The sequence below is a fragment of the Pectinophora gossypiella genome, chromosome 25, assembly GCF_024362695.1.
Source record: "Pectinophora gossypiella chromosome 25, ilPecGoss1.1, whole genome shotgun sequence".
Classification (NCBI taxonomy): domain Eukaryota; kingdom Metazoa; phylum Arthropoda; class Insecta; order Lepidoptera; family Gelechiidae; genus Pectinophora; species Pectinophora gossypiella.
Window position 1 is genome coordinate 7,272,592 of NC_065428.1, and position 27,778 is coordinate 7,300,369.

Here is a 27,778-nt window from a genome sequence, read left to right on the forward strand (position 1 = left end):
TTTCCCATTTTAACGTCATTTATTCATAAAGACAATTTCAATAAATGAACGCACTAAGTTATTATAATTTGAGATATGTCCCTTAAAATATTCGGTGGTTAATGTTATGAGTATAATATTTATTGGTGTTTCACAATATCTCCTAACATTTTATTTAGGTATTACGACGCAATTTGTTGCAGAATATTCAGTCTGAGAATAAAAAGGATTAAAAATAACTACTCGGAATTTTTCTTATTATTTAAAATAGGTATATACAAATGCATAGAACGTGTGTTTTTGTAAATGAACTTGACTGTAGCCATAAAAAAATTGAACATTTGTCTCTACGGATTAAGAATAATCTAAATAATGTTTGCGACATGACAGGGTGTTCTATTTTTTTTTTATAAGGGTTATGCAGGGTGTTCTACTCGTCTATTGAGTGTTGCCATTACCAACGCAGAGAAAAAAATGATGACTGCTTGCTTAGATTAAACGCGGGACTTTTCACAATACGTTCTCCGTAAACAAATGATACTTATAAATAATTATAATGATAGATGGCGTTGTACAGATTTAACGCAATAATCACCTATTTTCTCATTGCTCGGATACATAATTATTCAAAAATATAATGTAATGGCAGATGCATGTATATAAAATAAAAGTTGCTTGATATTTGGATCAAATATGGTAAGTATATAATTATGTTGCTGCCTACTCATAGTGCTTCTCTATATTTTGATCAATAATAATGGTGGATGGAAGATGTGTTGTACCTGGGTTTCATGTTTTTACTTTTTTTATGTAAATATTTGACAGAGTACTGCGGGGCGGAAGGCAAGAGGGAAACCCCTGCTCTATTTTTCCCTAAACAAGTAGCATGGAAAATGCTGCACCGACAAGAGCGTGGCTCTTAAATTGATGTTGTTGATGTGATGATGTAAATATTTCGGTAAAAAAAAACAAATGTCAAAAAGACAATATTCTCCAACCAACCGCCAGATTACTAGCCAGTAACATTAACTTACCAATAACATTACTAAGGACCATAACATCACCACCTTTGTTCATAATTTATGTATATAATATAATAAGCTACAATACTTTAATCTATTGTTTAAGATCAATTTTACTGGAAGACAAATCGTATGGCGTATTAATAATTTTAGTATAATATTAATATTTAATATAAATGCACCGATACGTACGTAATGCTACCAAAACTATTGAGGAAAATAACTACCGAGGCCTAAACAGGCCATATTGAAGCTATATTGCTATTTGACATTTGTCGACATTGCGCACTTACATTTCCATGCGCAAATGTCAAATTGCAATATTATTTTTGTAGATGAATAGCTCCAATGTAGCCTAATTAGACCCCCTGGATTCAATACAATACAAAATATTAGGAAAATAGAATCTTATATCATCTAATAGAAAAAGTTTTTCAGAAATATTCAGAGTTTCACAAAAATGATTTTAGCGTTTAATTTTTTTTAGAGAGAAACTTGAATTTGAAACTATAGTGCGATTTTATATATCGAAAAATTCGAAAAGTGGCTTACATATAGTCAAGAAATATTTACAGTAGACGAAAAAAGCGTTATGTCTTTGTGTACATATATATATATACTCGAAAAAGTAGGTACATATTATAAAAAACAAGCTGATTTAGCTTCCATCCGATTCACATTAGCGTATTTCTTATAAACATTGTATATAAAATACCACAGCTACCCGACTTCGACAAAGCAAAAAGAATGGTTATGTGTTTTTTGAGCGAAAGACATTATTATCGGCATTGTCTATCTATTAGATATTATGTATCGGGTTTTCCCTCTCTTTCACAATCGAAGTTATTAAGTTAGTTTTCAAAGCATTTGTATAAGTATTTTTTTTTTGTAATGAATCCTTTTAGCCTTTCCTGAAGGGTTAAAACACACATTAAAGCAATTCACCTAAAAATCAATATTGCTATTTGTAATTTGTAGGCATTGCGCACTTTCTTTTAAATGAATTGCTCCGATGGGCATTTTTAGACCCTCTGTACCGATTATTTGTTGCAGTTTATACAATTTTCCTTTACAATTATTAATTTGACGCTAATATGAAAAGGATAAATCGTACTGTATCTGCAACGAAAGCAAATCGTATATACAGCGGCCAGCAAAAACAGAGAGGACGAGGGACTATATCTACTAACTTAAAGCTAAAACTCTAACCTCATACAAACACACAAATCACAACATCAGCCCATACAAAACAGAGTATAAGATCGATATGTCCAATAATTGATGAGTATTAATACTAACCCCACCGAGATAACTGGCTGAATAAATTATATTTATTCATTTTTTCACACTAGCAACACCGTAGGCCTTTTATTAAAAAGGAAAAAATAATGAGTGATGGGACACATTACACTTAATTACTTACTTATCGATAATTTAAAAATAAAGGTTAAATGACACATTTATTTTAAGCAAAAGTATATATATGAATACTTCTTTTGTTTATAGCTATTCATATCTCGGTGAGTTTATGACTAAATATAGGTACAATAAACAAATATACAGCCTCGAGGCTTTTAATTGAAAGCATTAACACACATCGCATCTTAACTAGCAAAACTTGGCTACTAGATATTTAATATTCGAAAATGAATAATATTATATTTTGTTAAAATCAGTAGGTATATTATAAGGTAAATATAAAAAACATCTCGTGAAAATACAAGTGTAAAATAAGACTAATATTATATATCAGTACGCTTGTGCTTTGGAAGATAAACTGAGGTAGGTTCAGTGAAGTTATAGAGAGAAAATAATAATTCTCAGTTACAAAATGTTGCCTATAATCTTATGAACAACCTGACTATAGCCAAAACATACTGGCTTTAATAACGCTAAACTTAAGTAAATATACATTATTTTAAAGTCATCTAACACGATGTGCCGTGTAAAAATTAAATACTAGTTTTAACCAAGTTTTGCGCACAAATACAACATCAAATTCAGCCATTATGTGTCATATCGACGGCGTTCAATAAAAAAGTACTTATTGCTTGTACACGTCATATTCCAATATATAAAAATGTCCGCTACATTGCAAACAATCTCAAATAAAATTCTTCTTCAATATAATTACAATAATGATTCTCGATAAAATTATATTTATTTTATATTATCATCTGATATGTAATAATTAACGAGTATATTAATATAGTGAATTATACTAGTCTAATAATCAAAATATTATATTTCATCTAGAAGACAAAATATGGACAGCATTTTTAATAGACTGCGTATTCATTATTATGTTATAGAATGACGCATAAGTTGTTAGAAACAAACTTAAATGGCCAATGGTTGATAAATACATGGTGTTGTGTTGGTGATAAATGTTGACATTATGACACGATTCAAATCAGTGTAGACATCTAAAATATTACTTCAATATTGTAAATTATGACTGATGATTATAAATACTGAACAGCTGCGTAGAATACGCGCCACATTTTTTGAGAAGTAGCCTAGTCAACATGTACAATAAAGATATTTGAATATGGATTCGAATCTTCGTCAACGTTTTGTCTCCTAGAAACACTAATGATAAAACAATAGTTACATGTCAATCATATTTTAATATAATATTCAAGATTTTCTGAATAAGTAAGCCAATTTTCTTAACTATAAGTGAGGGGGGAAAATATAAAAAACACTAGCCTATGGAGTACTGGGGTTATATTGAGGATTACATACATTTTTACATCATTTTCAACCGTCAACAACATTTTAAACAATTACCTTACCTGATCATGTGCCAACTATCTAGAGTAACTAGAAAATACCTTCATTCTCATGATCACCAAGTATTTTCTATTCACAATACGTCTTTAAAAATAATCATATTATATTAAACAACATTATATTAACATCGATATCCGCACATCACTATATGTAAATAAATACGCGTTTGTAAATTATACCAACATTATACTTATGCGTCCAAATAAATAGAATGCATAATACAATGTGTAATAGACATAAGAACATTTTAATTTAGGACTTGTTTAAGGAGTAATATTTGAACATTTTAATATTCTATTATTCTACCTAAAACTTGCTGTATAGACCCGGGAAAATGGGACAAGCGGGCCGGGGCGCGGGACTTCAAAAATCAAATGATTCAATAATGCTTTTTACGGCTTCATTGCAAATCCCGTACCACGGCGGGCTTGTCTCGCCCCTCCGGCTCTGTCTATACCAAGCTTAAAACTTTAATGCTCTTAATCTACCACACGTTCAGTGCGTCTCACTTGATATAACTGCACTTCTCACATTGATAACAGTTTGGTCTACCATCCTAAGAAACTTTATCGACATTGGCATTGTATTTTTCATTATGAACTCACTAGCTTACCTAAATGCGTTCTGAACTAACAAATATATATTTCAAATAATGACCAGTTCAAAAATATTACAGAAAAAGAAATACACTAATTTATAATAAAAAAAAATCTTGCAACCTCCAAAAGGTCCAATGTACTTCTATAATCCAATCTCTATTATGTCTGGAAAACCGGGTCTTACGAGGTTAAGAAAGAGTATGCTCCAATATCACTTCCAGTTGTTGAGATGTCCAGCAGGTAGCAGGAGGAATATAGGTGTAATAAAAACATCAAATCTCGATAAAAACTGGTCATATGAAATAAAAAATATATTTTCGTAATTTATATCGTTGCCCGTCAATTGAAGCAAAGGACAAAACCTCATTCAGCCAATGACAGACTGAGAACTATTGTATATTTTGAATCTTTAGTCTTCACGCCGACTTTTCACATAGATATCTGTGGTTGAATAAACTTTTTTTTATCGGTTTATTTAATAAGAAATGATAAACAAAATTTGACCTTTGCACCGATTGCCTTCGCTTCGATATCCAAAAAAAACAAAATCCAAAATGTCCAGAACGCACTTAACCCCCTCACTCCATAGTGTCATATTGTACCTTCTTCACTTTAAGGTAACGCCAGATGGCGTATCCGACTAAAGTACCTGCAGTGGCTATCGCTAGGGCTGCGCCGACGGCCACGGGGGCAGCCTCTGATCTGCCACGGGAAGAGTCCGAACAATGCCAGGGTGGACCGAACTCTCCATCTTTCTTGTACATGAACGCTTGGAGTCGCATCTGGCGAAGATATAGTTTTGCCCGGTGGCCGGCATTGGAGCTGGAATGTTTATGGAACAGGTTAGATTTTGAAGAAGCTCCCGTAAAATAGCGTTTGTTTTCTTCAGGGGGATTAAAAAGTCCATAACACACATAACATAACATCATCATTCAGTAATATTATTATTTGTCATTTGTGCACTTACTTTTCTATGCGCAAATATCAAATTGCTAAGATACTTATTGATTTTTAAATAAACTGATTTTATGCGGCCTTTTTAACCCGCCAGATTTTGTAAGCAAGGCGTTCTTCGAAATTGACAAGATATAATGATGAAGCCGGTTAAAAAGACGTTAAAATATCGACGATATGACATAATTATATTTTTTGCATACAAGTATGATTCCGAAAACGCTAGACACTAACGGTAGTACATAAAATTGATTAAACAAGTTAAAATGACTATATAAAAATCATTCATTGATAAAAAATGCCTCAATTTCAAGAAACTCTTTCTGTTTTTGGAAGTCTATAGACAGTTAGAATGAGAATCAAATGGAATTCGATCTCCGATTCGACATTTTTAAACAATCCATATACTTATTTATATACATATATTTACAAAAAACTCACTTCGTCTCATCCTCAGCTAGTTCGACGATCGTCTCTTCAGGACAATAGAAGGACTTCCCCACTGGAGTTGGGAACAGCAATGCTCTGGAGCCAGTACTGAGTGTGACCCGGCGACCTTGAAGGAATTATATTATATATAGCTAGGGACCCTAAATAATAATGAAATACACTTAAGTGGATTAAGACGCAACGTGGGGTAAGGACGCTGTCCAAGGTTAGCTGGAAGAAATCCCAATTAGGATAAGCTCGCCTATGCTTTATCTAACGATAAATTTTATGTAAATTTCCTTTGTATTTTAAAGCAATAAAGAGTATACAAACAAACAAACGCAGGCGGCTGGAGCCTTATCGCTATTATTAAGATACCTTGCTTGGCTGCGTGCTCGAGGATCCTGGCACTGGAGTTGTATGATAGTCTAATGCTGTCGACGTACCAGCGTTCACCGCCGGGCGTCTGAAATTGGAGATGTCTTTTGTAGTTTCTGAAGAATTCATATCTGGACATATTTATTTACTTTAAATATTAGCTCCACCAATATAGACGGCGATACGGCTCATCACCTATGTCACGTTGGTTTAATCTCGAAAGCTCGGTGACGTGTGGGAACTTAGTTAATCTTGCGATGTATGTACCTCTGACCACCCCGATTGGGATATAGTAGTGAGCTCATGTTATTTTATAATTATGTTATATTAAGAGGACAAAGCTCAAATATCAATATAGAATGTCGCATAAACACAAATGGCTAAATACATTTCCTCTGAAATTATTTCAGCTCACAACAAATATCCGAATGTGCGCCAAATCAAAAAAAAAATGAAGAAAAAAGAACCATAATGACGACTATAGAGAACCGGAGAGGAAATATGATTGGCCTGACCTGAGACACGATTCATTTATAACAAACAACATACTTAGAAGGAAAAATTGAAGGGAAGAGAGGAAGGGGTAGACCTAGGAGAACATTTATGAAACAAATAAAAGAGAAGGTGCAGGTCGTGTCGTATCGGGAGGTGGTTTTGGCGGGAAGAAGAGAGGAATGGCGATTACTCCACCGACAAGATAAAGCTCTTAAATAAAGAGAGAGCGCCAAATCCAACTTAATATGTTCTACATGACGAATCTTTTACTATCTGAGGATTTAGCCAAATGACAAATGTTTCTATACCGACACTCGCTAACACATAAATTGCGCAAATTAAATAGACGCTTGCAACAAGGTTGATGCGTACCTCATGAGAGGCGTCTCGATTCAGCGAGATAAATATAAACATTTGCTAGTTAATTAGGCCCTCAGGTGAAATTACGGTAAAAAGCCAACTTATCGTAAAAAAAATCCCTAGTTTGGTTAGGACATTACTGGCTGATCAACAGATTCTCCGAAAGTAAGATGATCCGTGCTTCGGAAGGCACGTTAAGCCGTTGGTCCCGGTTACTACTTACTGATGTAAGTAAATAAGTATTCGTTACCATGTGCCATGTCAGGGGCCTTTGGCGGCTCAATAGTTGACACCAGGGGTGATGAGGTTGGTACTCCACCTCACAACCCACACGATAGAAGAAGATCGTGAAAGAAGAAGAAAAAAACACTTACTTTATCAAATGAGAACTCTAAAACGAACTCCTTGAAGGTGAGAGTGAGAGTCTCAGCGTCACTCTCCTTACACACGCCACCCACGCTGGCACTGTTCGGGACAAATGTGTTCGCGTCCTGTAATATTAAACAGAAATAAAATGTCTTTTTTTTTCCCTTAAAAAAGTATGTTATTTTGACATAAGGGTGACATGCCACACTATAATATTATACAATATATCAAAAATTATAATAAAAATAAAACAAAAATAGTTAATTAAACATTAGAGCAGGGATTCCGCTTCTTCTCCTAAGTCATAACAAGTTCTGAAGTGGAGACAAAGTGACATTGTATGACAGAAATAAAATATTCTCTAATTATCCTAGATTGAAAATCAATCGTATATTTATAAATGTATGTATAACAATACAAGGGTTCCGACCAAGTAGTTAATGCCATTGCGGCAAATAAGTCACGTAAAAAAAACAACAAATTTCAAATAGAAATATTGCTTTTTTAGGTGAATTCAATGTAAGTAGCCTTTTTAATCACCCTGGTTAATGAGATTTGGAGAAATTGGAGAAAATCAATCAATCAACGGTAATAGCTGAGCTGTTAATTATATTTTCTATTGTCCTTAAAGAGGTTCAGAACCGAGAGCTACACACTCTAACAACTAGACCATCGAATCAGTATTTCTGCATCACACTGTGGCTATTTTTCCGTACAGTCCAGTAGTTACTACTGGTGTAAGTACGTAGTCGTTACATGACTCATGTCAGTGGTCTTTGGCGGCTCAATAATAACCCTGACACCAAGGTTGACGGGGTTGGTAATCTACCTTATAACCTACACGATATAGACGATCTCCGTGGTCGAGTGGTTGAGCCGTTGGGCTCACGATCCGGAGGGCCTGGGTTCGAGTCCCGATGGGGACATATCGCGAAAATTACTTTGTGGTCCCTAGTTTGGTTAGGACACTTTATCCGGCCAAGTAGTTAATGCCATCTGCGGCAAATCTACAATAAGTCACGTCAAAAAAAAAAAAAAAAAAAGGTTAGGACATTACAGGCTGATCACCTGATTGTCCGAAAGTAAGATGATCCGTGTTTCGGAAGGCACATTAAGCGGTTGGTCCCGGTTACTACTTATTGATATAAGTGGGTAGTCGTTGCAATAGTAACCCTCACACCAGGGTTGATGAGGTTGGTAATCCACCTCACAACCCACACGATAGAAGAAGACCTACACGATAACAAAAGTCCAGCAGTGATAACTTACAGCGCGCTCATTGAGCTTGGTGACGTAAGAAATGTCGAGCAGAGCGTCCACTGTCAGCAGGATGCATGTCTCGCTGTTGACCTGCAGTCTGTATGTAGCCGTGTCGAGACTCCGCTCTGACGTCGGCTCCTGGAAGACAAATAGTAAAAGCCTTTTTCACTATCGCTTTTGATCTAACAGAAAGCTCGGTGAGGTGTGGGTTATACTTGGATCATCTTACGATGGATGTACTTCTGACAACCTATAGGGATTTAGTCCTGGGGGGTTAAAATTGCCACATCGAAGCAATTCATCTGAGAAAGCAATATTGCTACTTGACATTTGTTTGCATTGCGCACTTACTTTTATATGCGCAAATGTCAAATTGCAATATTGCTTTCTTAGATGAATTGCTTCGATGTGGCCATTTTAACCCCCCCGTACTTATGTTATGTTGCTTGTTATGCCTTTTACTAAAAGTCACTCTTATGCTGTCTTGAACTAATATTTTTTTTTGACAATTCTCAAAAAATAGAACAGTCAGCAATCATCAAGAAAAATAAAAAAAACGTTTTGAATTAAGTGACCTATCGTAGAACTGTCTCCATTAATATTCGCTTATAATTATCCGGACAAATTTCGGGCGTTGAAATTCGACAAAACAATTAAGATAAAGTGTCTGATGTACAAAATTCTAAGTGCAAAACGGCAAAATTGAAGCAATATGTCTACAAAACAATATTGCTGTCTGGCCTTTGTTGATATTGCGCACAATGACAAATTGCATATTTAATGTTAACATAAAGTGTTTCAGTATGACCTTTTATAGACTGCCTTTATCAGATTGATAAAGAGTTCTGAGAAAAGCCAGATGTGAGTCGATAGTGTTAGTTAAACGATAAATAAAGGAGAATTGTGGACCATATTGGCATTAAATATAGAATCTCAATCTCACTCACAGACACACACTCACACATACACACACACACACACACACACGCACACACACTCATACACACACGGCATACATTTTGTTTTTTTTGTTTTATCTACAATTTTATCTACAAACTTCTTACCAACTTTATTATTGATTTATACATAACATTAAATCACATTTACACCATGATCTGAGAGGTAGAGACCAGGAGTCCCATGACACAGGGTCTACCTAGTTTGGGCTCCTGTCTCCCACTCTATATAAGTGTATCATGTTTATTGTAAACCACACTAAACATGTTACAATTATTTATATATTCTAAGTCTACAATTTATTATGACTATAATAATTAGAACATGATAAATAATCTTTCAAGGTTGTAAGTATGGCCACCCATTATGACTGCTGATCTGGAGGTGGAGGCCTGGAATCCTATAATACAGGGTATCCTAGTTTAGGTTCCAGCCTTTACACATGATCACCTGTTGTGTTTAATCCTATTGTCTAATGTACACTTTGTGTCATGTTGTGAAGGAAATAAATATTTATTTATTAATGGGCCGATTTCATTACCTTTTTAAACTAATTCATAATAAAAAAAAATGCTTACCGTAGGCCCACCAGGCGCGGCTGTAGTTTTGCTATATTTCGTCACCCTAGGTTTCCTTGTCGACGCTTGACTATCCAACTGAAGACTGTGCACCGAACATACCACCAATACTGCCAGACAAAACATCGATAAATATATATTAATTGGCACAACACTACCAATCACTTGTCGAACTTTAAAATGACTTTAAAAAAAACTGCATTGTAAGTTAAAAATAAAATTCTGCAGTTCAAATATCGAACTGTTTGTTTATAATGTAATCACTCTTAAAAATTAAATTTTCGACGTGTATAAAAGAATATTTACACTCCTAATATTATGATTATTGTTTAATATTAAAAGTAGGACTAAGAAAATAGTTCAGAATGCATCTGTATGAATGTCCATTTGATACTAGAGCTCTTAAACCTAACAAAAGGTCGACCTGTTTTCATACAATAACGTCGCTGATTCGTGAAGTGATGTTCCATTAAATTATCGAACAAGCAAGTTGGATGGAATCGAAAGAAAACATTTTTGTAACCTCGCGGAAGAGGTAAATGGAGCAAATTTGCTTTTTGATCCTCAAACATAACAAGGAAATGCCTTTAACGTAACGAAATTCAGTAAAAATATTTATTTTCTTTCAATATTTTCTTTAAACGGGTATTTAAAAATATAATAAGTTAACATTTAATAAAAGGTGTGATAATCTCATTTTAAAATTCTAATTAAATGTTCATGCCCCATTTTCACGAACTTTATTCAATGTTATTATAAGTAAATATTAATAAAATACTACTTATTCACTTGCCATGACTTTTCAATTTTATTTTAACTTTAAATTTTTTTTCGTAAAATAAACATAATTTATCTAATTTAATTTTACAAAAGTAAATTATCGATAAAAAATAATGCATTTCTACTCTTGCCCAACACTAGTGACGAATGATTCATGGCTGATTCTTACGACGGAAAAATTTAACATGGCGGTCACATGTTGTCCTAGAACTTATAATTTAGATGATAAACAAACAGTATTAATGATCAACCAATAATAAAAACAGTAATCTAAACCGCGTAAGATACGAGTTTTCAATCTAGCATGCATGTATACCTTACAGCCATAACTAAACTCTATAAATATAGAATATATAATTATAGAGTTTAGTTATGGCTGTAAGTATTTTGAAAAATGGGAGTAAGCGGGAAGAAAATGTTGTATGAAAAAATCTAAACTGCATAATTTAGATGCTTGAAATTTGACATGCATTCCCCCACACACAAAGATCTCTCTTTTATAACACGCCACGCGGACGAAGTCGCGGGCAAAAGCTAGTAGGTATAATATATTTTTAAGAAGAACATTAAGACCGAAAATCATTATCAAAAACAAAGACAATAAAAGAATAAAAAACTACATAGAAGAGGTAAAATTCTATAAAAAATGTGCTATCTTGCACAAACACACCTTTGAGTTTCTTTACATATATAAACTAACGCCCGTGATCCATAGCGAGGTAGGCAGAGCTACAAATAGCCAGAAGATGACTCGAGTTAATGCCAATCTACATACATATATACATAAACTCACGCCTATTTCCCACCGGGGTAAGCAGAGACTATAGAATTCCATTTGCTTCGATTCTGACATACTCACGCGAGTCCCTCTCACTCACGCGAGTCCCATTCAAATTCACCGTCTACAGGTAATACAAAATCGTTTCATGCGGAAAGCCACGGGAGCTCCGTGGTTCCTTCGCAATGAAAATCTGCACATTGACCTAGGTCTGCCAACCATTGCCCAATGGCTCAAATTAGCTTCCAAACGTTTTTTCGATTCTGCTCCGCACCACCCAAATCCCCTGGTAGTTGCGGCTTCCGAGTACATTCCGCTTAGGGACGGTACTGAAAAGTATCGGCGTCCGAAGGACGTAATATACGATCCCGTCGACCTGATTACTCTACCCATAGAGGCAGCCAATCAGCTCGCGACACCAAACACTTCAGGGCCCCGATAACGACCCCGCCGGCGTGGTCGACGATTTCCCTCATTCAGCGCTTATCGCTATCGACCCACTAGGGTCGATTAATACTTTCAAATATTTTTCCTCTCAGACGACGCCCTGAGCCGAGGTTCGCGCCCAACTGGGCACCCTCAGGCCTGTTGTCTTAAACGTTGTACCGACCGGGTGAGAGCCTTCAGCGCTCCCCATTTGTCCGGCCAAGTAGTTAATACGTCAAAAGAAAGTAAGTCAAAAAAAAAGATCCTGACACACTTCTCTTGCTTCCTCCATATTCATCAATCGCATCATACACGCCAACAACACATGTAGTGCAATTGGGCGGCCTTTATACTCCAAAGCAATTTCTTCCGGGCAACCGCTGCCTTTAGCAAGACTTGGTTGTGGGATGGTGCAACGAAAAATAAAATAAAATCAAATAAAAAATGTCGTTTCGAACTCCGGTACCAGACTGCACCAAAGAGTTTCTTGCCATGGATATAGGCCTACCTACTTGCCACCTACCTCTGACTACCCCAATTAGTAGTCGTGACGTTATGTTGTTTTTTTATATTCGTTAGGTACTTACTTACCTGTGCAAAAAAGAAGTAACTAGACTTATAAATCAAGCACTAATTTTTGCTTAATTCAAGTACACACACTTACTCTTTATTACCTAACTTTTACATTATGAGGTTAATTAAAAACTTATTTTGTTTTCTATCTTGTTTTTAGTTGATATTATGTGCTCGTATATTCTATTTTCCAAGTTTTCTTGTTTCGAAACTACTATATATGAGCTAATTAGAAGTTTTATAAGAAGATATCTAATAGAAAGTTCATGCATAACGGTAATAAATTCGGTACAATCTTTCTGCACTCCTAAAGCTTTTAAAACATTGTTTACCACTTAAAGTTATACATACATACATTCATAAACACGCCTATTTGCCATCGGGGTAAGCAGAGAGACTATGGAATTCCATTGGCTTCGATCCTGACACACTTCTCTTGCTTCCCTACATTCATCAAACGTTTCATACACGCACGCCGGTTCAGAGCTTAAGTTACATACATACATAAACTCACGCCTATTTCCCACCGGGTCAAGCAGAGACTATAGAATTCCATTTGCTTCGATCCTGACACACTTCTCTTGCTTCCTCCACATTCATCAATCGTTTCATCATCATCAGAGTAGATCGTATTAAACCTTTTCCAAGGACATCTCCAATTTGGTCATCGTAAGTCCTTCTCGGTCTTCCTCTGCCAGCCCTACTATCAACTTTCGCTTTATATACCGCTTTTGCAATTCTATTTCCTTCATCCGCTTTACGTGTCCAAACCAACTTAACATTCCCTTCTGAATCTTAGTCACTATATCGTCTTTTACACCACATCTCTGTCTTATCACACTGTTTCTCACTCTATCACTCAACTTCACTTAAGTTAAAACTCTTCCACCGTTACTGTGGTCTAGATAAGACCTTTATATAATTAAGATTTTAAGAAGAATTTGAAGATTAAAGTTAAGCAAATGTAATGTAAACCATTTAATTATTACATTTCACGACTTTACAGTGCAGAGGCGCCAATGCGCCTGTGACCATGTGGCAGTATTTTAAGTCAATAAATAAATGAAGGACTTTTCAGGCCACGTTCACCAAAAAATATACATATAGATGGCGCTGTATTTAGGTCAAAGATAAATTATGAGATTACTAAATAAAGACAAAAAACTAAAGGAGACAAAAAACTTTTTCTTTTTTCTATTGAACTAATTTATGTTTATTTATTTATTTGCCGTCACATGGTGTCTTAAGGTCTAATTATAGTAAAGTGTCACATATGACGCCCTGGTAAGGGCACTGCAAATTGAGGGCATTTCGTTTAATGTTAAAAATTTCAAATATTAATCATTAAGGTAATTAAAATCAAATTTAAATGAATTTTAATAAAGAACAATATAATTAATAAGCGCGATATTTCGGCATGTTTTCTACGACGTCACATGTTGCTTTTTCATACAAATCCCATAGTAATTTCGTGTTTTTATATTAATTTATTATGTATTTTTTTATATAATTGTCATGAAAAATGCCACTTGATATTAACTCAGAATAATTAGCTGAATCATCCCTCTCACTATTCGTTACGGTGTTACTGGTAGCCTTACAAGTAGGTATGGGTGTTAATGACACTGAGGGGGATGGGAATACTGAGGAGGAGACCATGATTCTTAGTTGATAACAAGTTCTCTCTTAAAATTCAAGATTTTTTTTTATTTTTAAAATTATTTTCAGGTCCATACTGTTACGACGAAATATTCCACTTGATATTAACTCAGAATCATGGTCTGAATCACCCATCAAAGTTTTCGTTACGATGTCACCAACACCTGTATGTTCGGGGGGGGTGGTTAAATCTAGCTCGGACGCTGGAGGGGAGCGGAGAGTTGCCGTTCTATTCGTAGTATTATTCTTTATTCTATGACTTCGGATCAAAGCTGGTGCTTATCTTCTGATCACTTGTGGCTTTGCCCACCCCATTAGGAGTTTTGGGCGTACGTTTACGTTCAAATGGACGTGTCTGTGTAGTTTCCTCTTAAGATATTATGTCAGTTTTTCCTGGAGAGTTTTTCCAGTCTACAATGATACGCAGAGCAACACGCGTCTTCAGCGGTTGATACGAGCCAGATGTAATTTTGGGAAATGGCGATATATTTTGTTTTCTTCTCATTACATTAGCACCTTGTACCCACTAAATACTGGAGACAATGGGAGATTTTTTTTTTATGTTAGAATGTGGGACTTTCCATGCTACGTTCACCAAAAACAATATAGATGGCGCTGTGTACAGCGCATAAAGCGCTGTAGCTTTAACGTGATAATGGCCCCGATTCCTGCAAACACCGCCTAATTTTATTTTAAGTTATATCCGTCATTTTCATATCCGTCGAAAAGGAAAGGGACGGATGATTCACAGCTCTTAATTTTAGGAAGAATGAGTAAATGAATGAATAACCCGGGCGAATCAAAAAGGTACGTCCCTGGTATGCAATCCGTTTGACGTGCTGTCTACTTAACTGTGTCGGGTTATTGACGGATGTAAAATTTTTAGACGGTTGGTTTACGTTTGTGCTTAAAATTGACGTGTGTTCCATAAATTTTATGCTTGTCGATTACCCGTCCCTTTCCTTTTCGGCAGACAAGAAAATGACAGATATAACTTAAAATAAAATGAGATGGTATTTACAGGAATTAGCACCAATTACCTACTCATTACTCGGATACTTACATAATTACTTATTTAAAAAAATGTAATCTAATGGCTGAAGCATATATAAAATTAATTGTTGCTTGATATTTGGATGATATATATGTATAGAATTGTGCTGGAAAGAGTTGGAGAAAAGAGAACCATATTGAAGACTATAGAGAACCGGACAGGAAATATGATTGGCCACCTGATACGACACGATTCATTTATAACAAACATTATAGAAGGAAAAATTGAAGGGAAGAGAGGAAGGGGTAGACCTAGGATAACATTTATGAAACAAATAAAAGACAAGGTGCAGGTCGTGTCGTATCGGGAGGTGAAGGTTTTGGCGGGAAGAAGAGAGGAATGGCGATTACTCCACCGACAAGAGCTCAGCTCTTAAATAGAGAGAGAGAGAGATGTATAGAATTATGTTGCTTATATTGTGCGATTTGCTTTGCAGCAGCGTTGGTTTTCTAAGGACCTTGCTTGTAAATAACTATATTAAATAATAGAATATTATTATTAGTTGTAGTAGTAGTATTTTATTTTGTTTAATGTTTCTACTTTTATGGCTTTACACATGTCTGACAATTGTATTTTCTTCTAATTGGTTTCATTTTTATTATTTTTTTCTCATATTACTTAGTTTAAATTTATTTTCAATCATAAGTGGTAGCTTGTAATTGGCATACGGTTATTATTAAGTCACATACATTGTAAATAATGCTGTAAGTTTCCCTACGACAATAAAATAGAATAAAATATCATCATCATCAGCCCATTAACGTCCCCACTGCTGGGGCACGGGCCTTCCCTATGGATGGATAGGGAGATCGGCCCTTAAACCATCGCGCAAAGTGTGTGAAAGAGAGAGCGCCGAGTGAGCGAGAGAGAAGAGGAATGACAGAAGGACAGGGAAATGGCGGACGGTGATTTAAAATAAGAAAACTTAGAAGAATATAAAATTGTTTTATCCCACATGGATGTATATGTGTTATGTATGCAGTATGTTAGTAGCTAGGTAATATTGCATTCTGAAGGTCAAAATCAATTCCCAGCCCACTCTAGTATCCGGTAGTGGGCGATAGAGATATTCATTCGCCCCGCTCCAATGAATCCAAATTGAATCCATTCGTAAATAAAGATAGCTTTACATCAGACTTAATATATGTAGGTACTTCCATTGGAAACTGATGACATTTGGGGGAGGTCTAAAACTGAAGGTACCTAAATTGAATCGGCGAGTAGGTTATTTACGACATAACATCACGCCTCTACCCAAAAGGCTAGGCAGAGGTGTGTAGTATATCCAGTATCCACCCTCTCCAGGACATCGAATTCAAGAGGAAGGTTTATATGTATAATAACATCCATTAAATAGCGGAGAAATACTAATATTTTTAAGGTTTTTAATGTGATGTCGTAAATAATTTCATTTTTTCCTCAGCATTGCCCCCGAGCGAAGCCGTGGCGGGTCGCTAGTAAGTAATATAAGCAAAACCGCCCTTCTGTCTCAAGAAAACCGCTTGTATCCAAACTGTGTAGCGTTTCTTGAAGGTAATACAGTAAAAACATGGAACTTCACCCCCGGGAATACCACGGCAACTTGCAGAATGTGTCTGCGGTTTTACTACACTTAGGGTTGTCACTTCTACCGCGTGAGAGCCCTCAACGCTCCCCATTTGTCAGGCCAAGTAGTTAATGACATTTATTTATTGATTTGTATTGGCGATCTACCAATAATAAAAACGGTTCTCGTTTCTTTTTCTCGTGCAATATATTTTTACAAAAAGACGAAAAGCAAAGGTCATTATCAAAAATACAAAGAAAATAAAAACTATAAAAGAGTTAAAATTCTATAAAAAGTATTATCGTATTGTATTGTGTTTATGTTTTTATTCGCATGTTTATGGTCCTTTGTATAGGTATACAACCTCGACCTCGTTGTGTAATAAAGTATTATTGGTTGATTGATTGAAAAAGATGTGCTATCTTGCACAATTTGTTTTGAGGAAGACTTACGACCATATCATCATCATCAATTTAAGAGTTACGCTCTTGACGGTGTAGCATTTTCCATTCCAGTCTATCAAAGGCCAATTCCTTGAATTCCCTAATAAGACACGACGTTAACCTTTTCTTTAATCTGTTCCATGTAAGTTCTTCTTGGTCTTCCCCTTCCTCTCTTTCCTTCTAGCTTTCCTTCTATGATATTTTTGAGTAAGGGAAAAGAGACAAATACTGAGAATTATTGAGGACAGAAGAGGCAAGATGATACCTAATAAGACGCCACGAATTTATTACGACCATATACATTTTCTAAAATTTTTAGCAGACATTATTAGATACACTTACATACATTATTAGATGTCGTAAAAACCGACAGAGGGATTGTGTCCTCTAACATGATGGACTAATGTTATGGGCGATAGGCTGATCCCTTATCACCATAAGGTTCATCATATCCAGCTTACGACATCGTATCAACAGTGGCTGCAAGTTGTCTTTGATTACTTGTGGCTCTGCCCACCCCATTAGGGATTACGGGCGTGAGTTTATGTATGTATGTATGTGTACATTATTAGACATTTGCGGCAAATCTACAATAAATGTCACTGTAGTCCTGTGGTAAGTACACTATCTTGATTCTTAATCGGGGAGCGCCCCGGTCGAACCGTACCGGACTTTTACCAATGAGTTTTCACTAATACAGTTGGCTCGACTTTTATAGACGGCGAGTCACGGCTCACCACATATCATATTTATATATTTATTAATAAAAGGCACACCAACAGCTTATATAATAAAATATTAAATGAAAAAGTTTCATCAGGAATTAGACTAAATTCAAAAATGTTACATTGACCTTCAACAAGTTTATCCATGATAATTACGTTGAATAAATGATTCTGATTTCTAATTTCTGATTACTGTTACATAAAAACCATTTATAAGTGCACACAACAACACAACATTTGCAGTGTAAGACAACGTAATCGTTTAGGTAGATAACTAAATTATACAAATACAATTATACTTACAGATCATTTAAAAAAATAAAATTGTGATGGAGGACATAAATAAAAAATACATATTGGTTTAACAGAAAGCTCGGTGAGGCTTGAGTCCTTAGCTCATCTTCCGATGGATGTAACTCTGATTACTTCAATTAGGGGATATAGTCGGAACTTATGCTATACCCGTTAAAAAATGTGACAGCCCTATCTACGTTACTCCGCCAAATTAACTTTACAAGAAATATGAAAATGTCTCGAGTTTTTCCGAAGCACATCGTAACTAGAGGTTATTCTTTAGTAATTGCTTGTGTTATTAAAGCTTTTAGATGCGACAATTTGAATAAATAATGTTTGGATTTTATGAAAAATGCGCATTGAAAATGGTTCCCATTTTATATCTGGCTGTGCAATCCCAATCTCGGGAGATCTTGTTTAATTTTTCGGGATCAATCCCGAAGCATAATGTGACGAGATCCCATTCCATTATTGACGGAATTAGGCGAGTCTCCTTGAGTTACTTATATTTTTTGTTTTGATTATGCTGATTTCCAATGAAAACTTGAAAACTCTGGGTCGCCTAGGCCGCAGTTTAAGAAGTAAGCCGAGGATTTTCTTGCTCTCATCTAGTAAAAAAGTAAGATATTTAAAAGGCATAGTTGAGCACGAAACTCGACTCAGAGCGTCTTCTGAGAAATATATTTGAAAGAATTCATCGACCCTAGTGGGTAGATAGCGATAAACGCTGAATGAGTGAAATCGCCGACCACACCGGCAGGGTCAGTATCGAGGTCCTGAAGCGTTTGTTGTCGCGAGCTGATTGGCCGCCTCTGCGGCTAGAGTAATCAGGTCGTCGGGAGTTCCCAATCCAGCATCTGAAGACCCAATAGCGTACTGATCAACACGTTTGTCCCTTGACAAGAGCAGCGGGTTCGGGTCCACACTGAGTCAGACTTTTACGATTTACTTTTCTCTGCGAGTTTTTCCCTAAACACAGGAGCGTGCTATAAAAACAAAAATGTTTTAGAAGTAGGCGGTATGTACTAAAATGCCTAAACGCTCTTTAATTGGCCGATTCACTCATACTATTGTCTAAAGTTATTACTCGAGTCATATTATGCTATTATGTCAAATTAGACCGACATACAAGTGAAAAGCCCACGCCATTTTAAAATACCAGGCAAAAGTAAGCAAGCTGAATATGAATTATACAGTACTTACTTAGTATTCGCCTGCGTTTTACGTCTACTCTAAAAATACCTTGAATTTTATTAATAACAGCTATTTACTTCGAAACAACATCTAACTAAATCAGCTAGGTACCTGTTACAGACGAAAATTCTTCGAAAATTGTAATTTTACGTCACTTGGACTAAAAAAAGGAAAATGTAAGTTCGTAATTACATAGGGCAGAGCACAGACCGCACAAAATAATTATACATCGTTAAATATTGCTAGATTAATTTGACAGCTGTCAAAATATTAGGTATATTTTCCTAACATGTCTCTTTCGCGCTACTATGTTATGCTATATTTATTTAGGTACGATAATAATAGTTGGTAGATTAGGTATTTTACGAAGTACCTATTCTAGTATTCAAGTATTCGTTTCTTTTTTTTTTCGAGGAAAAGTTTTTCATGAACAAATTACAAGCATGTATGAGGTAAATTATATGCTTATGTCCGTACAATTCGAACACGTTAAAAAAATTAACATGACCTATTAGAAGATTATTAAGTATTATCAGATGGCTGCACGGCTTTGCCTTTGCCTTTCAAGGGGATAAACGTGATAAAAAATATACACTTCTCATCAAAAAAATCGAAACACTTCCGTTTTCATTGTTTCTGTCCGAATTTAACACAAAAAAGAATTCATACGATGAAAAAAAATACATAAATGTATAGCTGGCAGTTTGGCCATTACAGTAATAAGCGAAAATTCTAAATTCAAAATTAGAATTTCATTTGTTTATCTTATAAACGAAATGAATCACTGTTTTGAGACAAATGTGTGTTTAGGGTTGGAGTACATTTAGCGTTTAAAAACTTAAAATTGGCGCCTATCCTTAAACTTTTTGTTTTTTATTTCAATACTGTGACTTTGGGACGTCTGAAAAAAGGTTTTTTTTCTAAAACGTATGGATACTTCGCCCACAGAAGCCGCCCAAGTTGTGGCATTGCTGGATTCTGGCCTTAGTCAGCGTGTTGTGGCTGCAAGACTGCATCTAAGCCTGTCATCTGTTCATAGAGTCTATAAACGTTATCGGGAGACTGGTTTGTTCACGCGCCGTTCAGGATCTGGCAGGAATCGGGTCACTTCTGAGCGAGATGATCGATTTATTGTAACAACTTCTTTAAGAAATCGACGCCTTAACGCTTTTCAACTGCAGCAGCGGCTTCGTGTTGTACGAAGGGTGGCTGTAAGTGACTCTACAATTAGAAGAAGGTTGAAGGATCGTGGACTGGTACCGCATAAGCCAGCAAATGGGCCGAAATTAACTGCAGACCATCGAAGAGCGCGCCTTAACTTTGCACGTGAGCACCTAAATTGGTCATACCTACAGTGGAGCAAAGTTCTCTTTTCTGATGAGTGTAAAATTATGCTGTATGGTAACGACGGAAGGAACAAGGTCTACAGAAGAGACGGAGAACGCTATGCACAATGCTGCATTGAAGAAAAGGTCAGCTATGGTGGCGGTTCGCGGACGGTTTGGGGAGGAATCAGCGCCGACGGTAAGACAGAGCTTGCTTTCGTGTCTGGGCCACGTCTGCCTGCACTAAACTGTCATCGGTACGTCGAAGAGTGTCTCGAGCCTCATGTGATGCCATATGCACATTTTATTGGCAACGGCTTCATATTCATGCACGACAATGCTAGGGCTCACACCGCGGGCGTCGTACGAGATTATCTTAACGAAGTCGATATCTCTATTATGGAATGGCCAGCAAGAAGCCCGGACATGAATCCCATTGAACATCTGTGGGATGAATTAAAGAGACGAATTCGAGCAAGAGATCCTGCCCCAGAAACACTTAGCCAGCTGCAAGATGCAATCCAAGAGGAATGGGACAATATACCACAGCATGTGATCGTGACTCTCATCCGATCGATGAAGAACCGTATGGAAGCAGTAATTAGAGCTCGGGGAGGGAATACAAGTTATTAAATAAACGTTTTTTAGCTTTTTTTTCATTTACGTGTGTTGTTTTATCCATTTCCTTTATACTCCATACGGAATAAAAATGACTCATTTAACAAAATACGAAACCTATGAAAAATTCATTTAAATTTAGAACATTAACATTAAGATTTGATAAGCTCATATTACTCACTATTAAACGACATTTAACATTTATTCCTAAATGTACACATTTTTCTGATAATCCTGACAAAACGTAAACTTGCAAGGTGTTTCGATTTTTTTGATGAGAAGTGTATAAAGGTTAGTGACATGACATCTTACGGAAAATTCCACTTGATATTAACTCAGAATTATGGGCTGAATCATCCCCCTCAGTATTCGTTACGATGTCACTAACACCCTATATTATCATCAAGAAAAGAATAGTGGATGGGTATTTTTACTACTGCATGTTATTGAGTAAAAAAAATCCTTGGATTGTTAAGTTGCCACCTACTCCGACATCTTAATATACCATAATAATATACTGCATCCATATTATTATATTATTTTTCTCTATACTACTACTTATACAAAGGAAGGACTCTCTCTAATGAGCACCATACGAGCAGAAGTAGAAGCTTTTTTTTTAATAATTAGAATCGAGTTTTTACATGATAAGTGACGTTGTGGGCTAAGGTGAATCACGCTTACCTAGCAAATGCCTATCAGATTGTAACGAGTTGGAAAAACAGACAACGGCAGACAGTTCCAGTCCTTCACCAAAAAGGAAGAGACAAAACGTTTAGTGCGAATTGGTAGTATACCCACAACAGACGAATTAAATGCCTGCCGACGCTTATTTACCTCAAGCATTTAAAAAGCAGTTAATAGCTTCTTCTTACTCGGCAAGGGCTAAGCCATGAAGAAAAACACTTACAAAGCGCGCGGAATCAATTTCGAAAATAATAAATATATTCCAGTTGCCATACTTAAAAAAATACCCTGAAATCAGGGTGATCGTCAGTTTGATTTTTTTGGACTTTATTTCCGAAACATTATTTCATTTTTTATATGTAAAAATTTAAACATATAAGTATGTCAGTGGCAACACAATATTCCTAACATCTCGGTTTCAAATTGAAATCAGGAATCCGACGGACAGATATCGTGGTTGACACGAGTCGTCAGACCAGAAGAACAAGGAAATCAAGAGGACGCGCGGTAAGAAATATACTACTCTCTAACTGATGGCGACATAACATAAACCCACGACTATATTCCTAATTGGGGTAGTCAGAATAAAATGCAATGCATGAAGACGACGCGTACTCCAGCAGAAGCATGCTGCTTAAGTATTTGAATGCTCGCTGTGAAGACTCAGTGGGGGTACATGTGGGCCTGGGCCGGATCCCGATATTCATTATCATTTTCAATCATTTTTTGTTTTCGTAGTAATTGGAATTCCGTGGTCTATATTTACCCGAACGGGAAATACACGTCATCTTATGTATGTGTGTGCATGGAAACTTTTGTAAACACCTCTAGAGACTCCTTTAATACTAGGTATTCAAGTATACTTTTAACAACATTATAATTTAAGTTTACACGTAAGTACATCTACTTACTTCACTTTAAGTAGACTTTAATTTAAACTACAGTCTTAACCTAAACGGCCGTTGTCTGGCCTCAAATTGCCCGCCTCCATACCACCCATTATTCTATTTCAGTCAGTTCCAAGAGACCTATCACCTGATGCCATGACGTCAGAAGAACATGCAAACAATCCCACACGCAAAGGCTTCGCGTTATTAATCCTCCAATCGATAATTCATTCATAAAATTCTGAGGTCAACCATCTTTGTATACTCGCGTAAAGATAGTGTGCCAAACGGAAGTTCTGTTTAGTATCGCAAATGCTACGGAAGGGAAGCTTTTCGGATTCAAATATGAAACACATTTGTCAACCGTGACACCTATAAGTATATAAACCAACATAACTGTATACGTACATGTGCTTCATGTCTGACGGTCAGACTCTCTGACCTCACCTACCGAAAGGATTGTAATGTGTTTTTCCCTAATCTACTGCACTGCAGGTATGTAGAGTACTGCATAAACACGAGATAATTTAGCGCGTTTTATACATCAAGAGTAGCCAGTGAGACAGAATGGCTTAAATAAATGTCGCTTGATTATAATCATTAACTTAGAATGGCTGTTTCGAATACCTTATCGTATCTTGAACGTAATAACGTCTTTATAATTTCTACCTCCTTCACCTCCAAATAAAGTTGGCCAACAAGGGTCCGCTTTCGTTGATTTTTCTTTGTTTGCTCCGCTATCACGTTTCAAACACTAAACGAAAAACTTTACGAGTAAGCACATAAACTTTTCGTTTTATCCTTCTCGCGTCCAAAAGTGGATTCTACTGGATTTCCAAGAAACTACGATTAGGGTTTAAGTAGAAAAAGTCCGAATATAAAGGTACCTACAAAAAGGAAAAGTACGTGTCGGATTTAAGTATGTGCACGTATTACAAGTTTCGTGTGGGAATGTCTTCAGATATAAAAAGTTTTGCGCTGTTTTGGTAAGCTAACGACCGATTAGATAAATTCTTATGTCTGTGAGGGAACATTCCAAGTAATGCTTACTCTCTTTTATTTGTTCTAGCTCTGTATTGTTATTATTCTTTTTGTTTAAATTATTTGTTCAATTCCCTATATTATTTTAAACGTAACCTCTACACTCAAACTTAAGCTCGATCTTATAATACTGAGTAAATCACCTAGGTACCAAAATCATCTAGTTATGTCTTTTGTCTCTCTTGTTGTCGTTGTCATAGTGTGGCATATTATTGTCTTGTGTACAATAAAAATACTCAGCAATTACTTCAAATATTAAAGTTTTATTCCTAACACTGATCATTCTGCTAAAACAAAGGGCTAAAACTTCCAACACATTCGTATTTCACAGCTCTACGTAAGAGCCCGTAAACCATTTTGCAATATTAATTTACGTCAGACATAAATCCTAAAAGTTTCAGCGTTTACCCTTAACCTTTGGGGCGCTGAATCATCGGGAAGCACAATATGGATGGTTCGCTGAATTTTATTGATTGCTCCCCATCTGGGGCATCGTTTGATTACAAAGGTCTTTTTTATGTTTTTGCAAGCTATTTTCTCTAGAATGATTGGAAAACGGCCTGACGGTGTGTTGGAATTGGAATATAAACGTAGGGAAGAGTTTTTCTGCTGGCTGTTAGTTTACTTTCATAATATGCTTATCATATAGCATCGTTGTTATTATTTTACAATTAAATGATTATGTCTTTATGTATATTGAAAAACTATCATTATTCGTTCTTGGTTACTTACTTAATAATGTACTTTTTTTTGTATCGACTAAAGTACTACAACATTTGGCATTAAAAGTGGCTACAAGTTGTTTTTGCACGATTTCAATGATTGACACGATTTTTGTATTTTTTTTTTTGCAATTGCCGACAAATTGTAATGTTGTTTTAGTTTTGTATATGTAAACTGTACATGTGCTATAAAGATTTTTTTATCCGATCCTGTACAACCCTGTGTTCCAGACATTTATGTACGTGAATCTCATTTCATAATAAAAATTGAACAAACTAGTTTTTCCAAGCGAAAAAAGTTTGCCGGCATTCAGATTGTTACATTCGGAACACGACTTTGTTCCGAACTAGATACACAAAGTTGTTTGGCACGCTGCCATCATACAATAAACTGAGAAAGTTCTTCTGAAACAATCAGCGATATTGCTTTCGAGACGTCCTATAAAAAATACGTGGGTAATTCTTGTACTGATAGCTTGTATAATTCCGTTTGTGACTTAGAGATAGAAAATAATGTTGGTAGAGGCAGGAACTGGGGGATTTAAAAGGGCCACATTGAAGCAATTCACCTAAAAAAGTAATATTGCTATTTGACATTTGCCGAAATGTCAAATTGCAATATTGCTGTTTTAGTTGAATTGCTTCGATGTGGCATTTTTTCACCGTCGTTACAGGAAATGTACGTAGATTATAAGGTTCCAAGGCGGAATTCGTAGTTTAAGGAGAAACAAATGTTGCTGTGTTATATAATTCCATTGTACGAAAGTTTTGGAGTGGAACTGTTGAGAATGAAGGTTTAAATAGCCACTGAGATGTAAATATCGTCTAAACAATAGGAATCGAATCGGAAATACTTCTGTCGACGTTCTAAATCTATAATAGGAGATAGTATATTTCCGACATCATCTATTCTGCCAGTGCCAGATCTATCTATAACGTAACGTTAACGTGAACTCTTGGAAACAGATTTTATATAATAGCTAATTTACGATTATAGCGCACAAAATAAAATGTCTAGGCTGTCTTTTTTCCCATTAATTTTAACATTTCTTTTTGTGCAATAATGTGTTTTATATATTGTATTGTCTAATAATTGAACGGTCGCATTACAGGCGATATTGCCATAAAGACGATATCTTGTTTATTACACAAAAATATAAAGAGTTTTTTTTTACATTTTTCCTCACCTTATGGTTGTCTGGAAGAAAACTCTTTAAGCGTTAAGGCCGCCATTTGACATGTACTTAGTTAAGAGTTTTTTTGTAATTATTTCTTTTTATTTTGGTGCAATAAAGTGTTTTTGTAATTTTGTAGCGATCTGTATGATCTAGCTTATATTTTATGATTCTGCTTACTCCACAAGCATACGTACTTATTATATAGACATATGTGAACCCCAATATAACACACACGAAATTATACCGTAATGACTTCCAGTCAATTACTGAAAATTAAATTAATGGTAGTGCGCCGTGTGCCGCTTAGTGGTTATCATTATGCTATACGTGTACATGCGGAAATTATGAAACCATTTATAAGTCAACAGACGCGGATAAAGCATAGACGATATACCTATGGGATAACTACAGTATTCTTATTTTAATAAGTAAGACTCAAGGAAAAAAGACAATTGTTGCTAAAAAAAATTCGAAATTCGAAGAATGCACATAATTTATAAAACAATCTCAAACGTCTATTTGAATATATTGTAACGATATAAGTAACCATAATAAAATCAAGTGTCAATATTCCTAAATAGCTACAAAGGACTTCAAAAACACTCTGCAACATTGTGCCTGTATGATGTGTTTTACACACAGAACAAAGAAATGCAAGAAATCCAGATAAACATTCTAAAATAAGAAAGAAAATAGAAATCACGTCAGCTCGAACAATAGACAAAAGCAATATCATATCCACATGCAATTCATTAGTCAGTTTGTACAGGTTTTCCCAAACGAAATAAAATGATCATTAATCAGGGAACATTCAGAATGAAAAACTTAAATTAACCACTAATTGCAACAGACCCAAAACCCAAAATTAGTCGACACCAGCCCACAACAGCCCACCAAGCCTCATATCTTATTAAAACCGTACCGTAATGTTATTTTAATTTACTCGAACACAATGACTTTCGTGTTCAAAGTTTTTACATTGGAAAAACAAAGTAATATCATGGCTACATTTGCCCATTAATTCTAACATGAGAATGCTTTCAAAGATCCCTCAAAAAATAATGGCCATTGTGTGCATATATATGATTAAGACCCCGAAATATGTAGTTCACAGAGATTTTTCTTTTTAAAATTTTAAAGTAAAGTGAGTACTGAGTAATGAGTCTAATGAGATAACAATGGAAAAATAAAAAGCATGTTACATTAAATTGGATTCGTTGTTTCAGCAGCCATAAGAGAAAGAGCAAAACGTTTGGTTACTGAAAATAATGAAAAAGAAATACATTAATGCCAAATAAAAACTCTAACAGTGAAAACGGAATTTTTTCACTCACGTAAACACAACAATTTGGCCATCAGCATCGTCGACGCGTCGAGCATTATCAAAAAATTCTTTTGTACTAAGAAACGGTAAACCATTTTGTAATCTCCTTAGATACCGTGACACTCGAAAAAAACACGCGTTATTTATTATTTTACACCATTGAGGCGTTTTTAAACCAAAGTTACTTTCCGAAATCAGTCACCACGTAATTTGGCATGAACTTTCTAACATCTGCTAGTCTTTTGGGGTGCAACTCGGAGAGTGCCTTATTTTTTAACTTTTATACTGAGCTAGTCGGTGTGGCAGACATTTTGTGACGTCATTTTGGAGAAAATCAATTCTTTGGAGCAT

At 35.6% G+C, this 27,778-nt stretch overlaps 1 protein-coding gene across 1 annotated transcript; it reads right to left on the reverse strand.

Moving 5' to 3' along the window:
• Positions 1-27,651, reverse strand: LOC126378169 (uncharacterized). The gene is made up of 7 exons (XM_050026367.1): positions 27,438-27,651; positions 10,174-10,283; positions 8,648-8,776; positions 7,387-7,503; positions 6,158-6,245; positions 5,792-5,906; positions 1-5,218 (listed from the first exon to the last, which is right to left on the reverse strand). The coding sequence occupies exons 1-7, from the start codon at positions 27,520-27,522 to the stop codon at positions 4,975-4,977; spliced, it is 888 nt and encodes a 295-aa protein (XP_049882324.1). The 5' UTR covers positions 27,523-27,651; the 3' UTR covers positions 1-4,974.
• Positions 27,652-27,778: the final 127 nt, after the last annotated feature.

Excerpts from the sequence above, each read along its gene's own strand:
- LOC126378169 (XM_050026367.1), bottom strand. The coding sequence starts at position 27,522 with ATGGTTTACCGTTTCTTAGTACAAAAGAATTTTTTGATAATGCTCGAC. Across the intron at positions 8,777-10,173 it reads CCGCGCCTGGTGGGCCTACG|GAGCCGACGTCAGAGCGGAG; the intron begins GTAAGCATTTTT and ends TTTGTCTTCCAG. Across the intron at positions 5,907-6,157 it reads CGAGCACGCAGCCAAGCAAG|GTCGCCGGGTCACACTCAGT; the intron begins GTATCTTAATAA and ends AATTCCTTCAAG.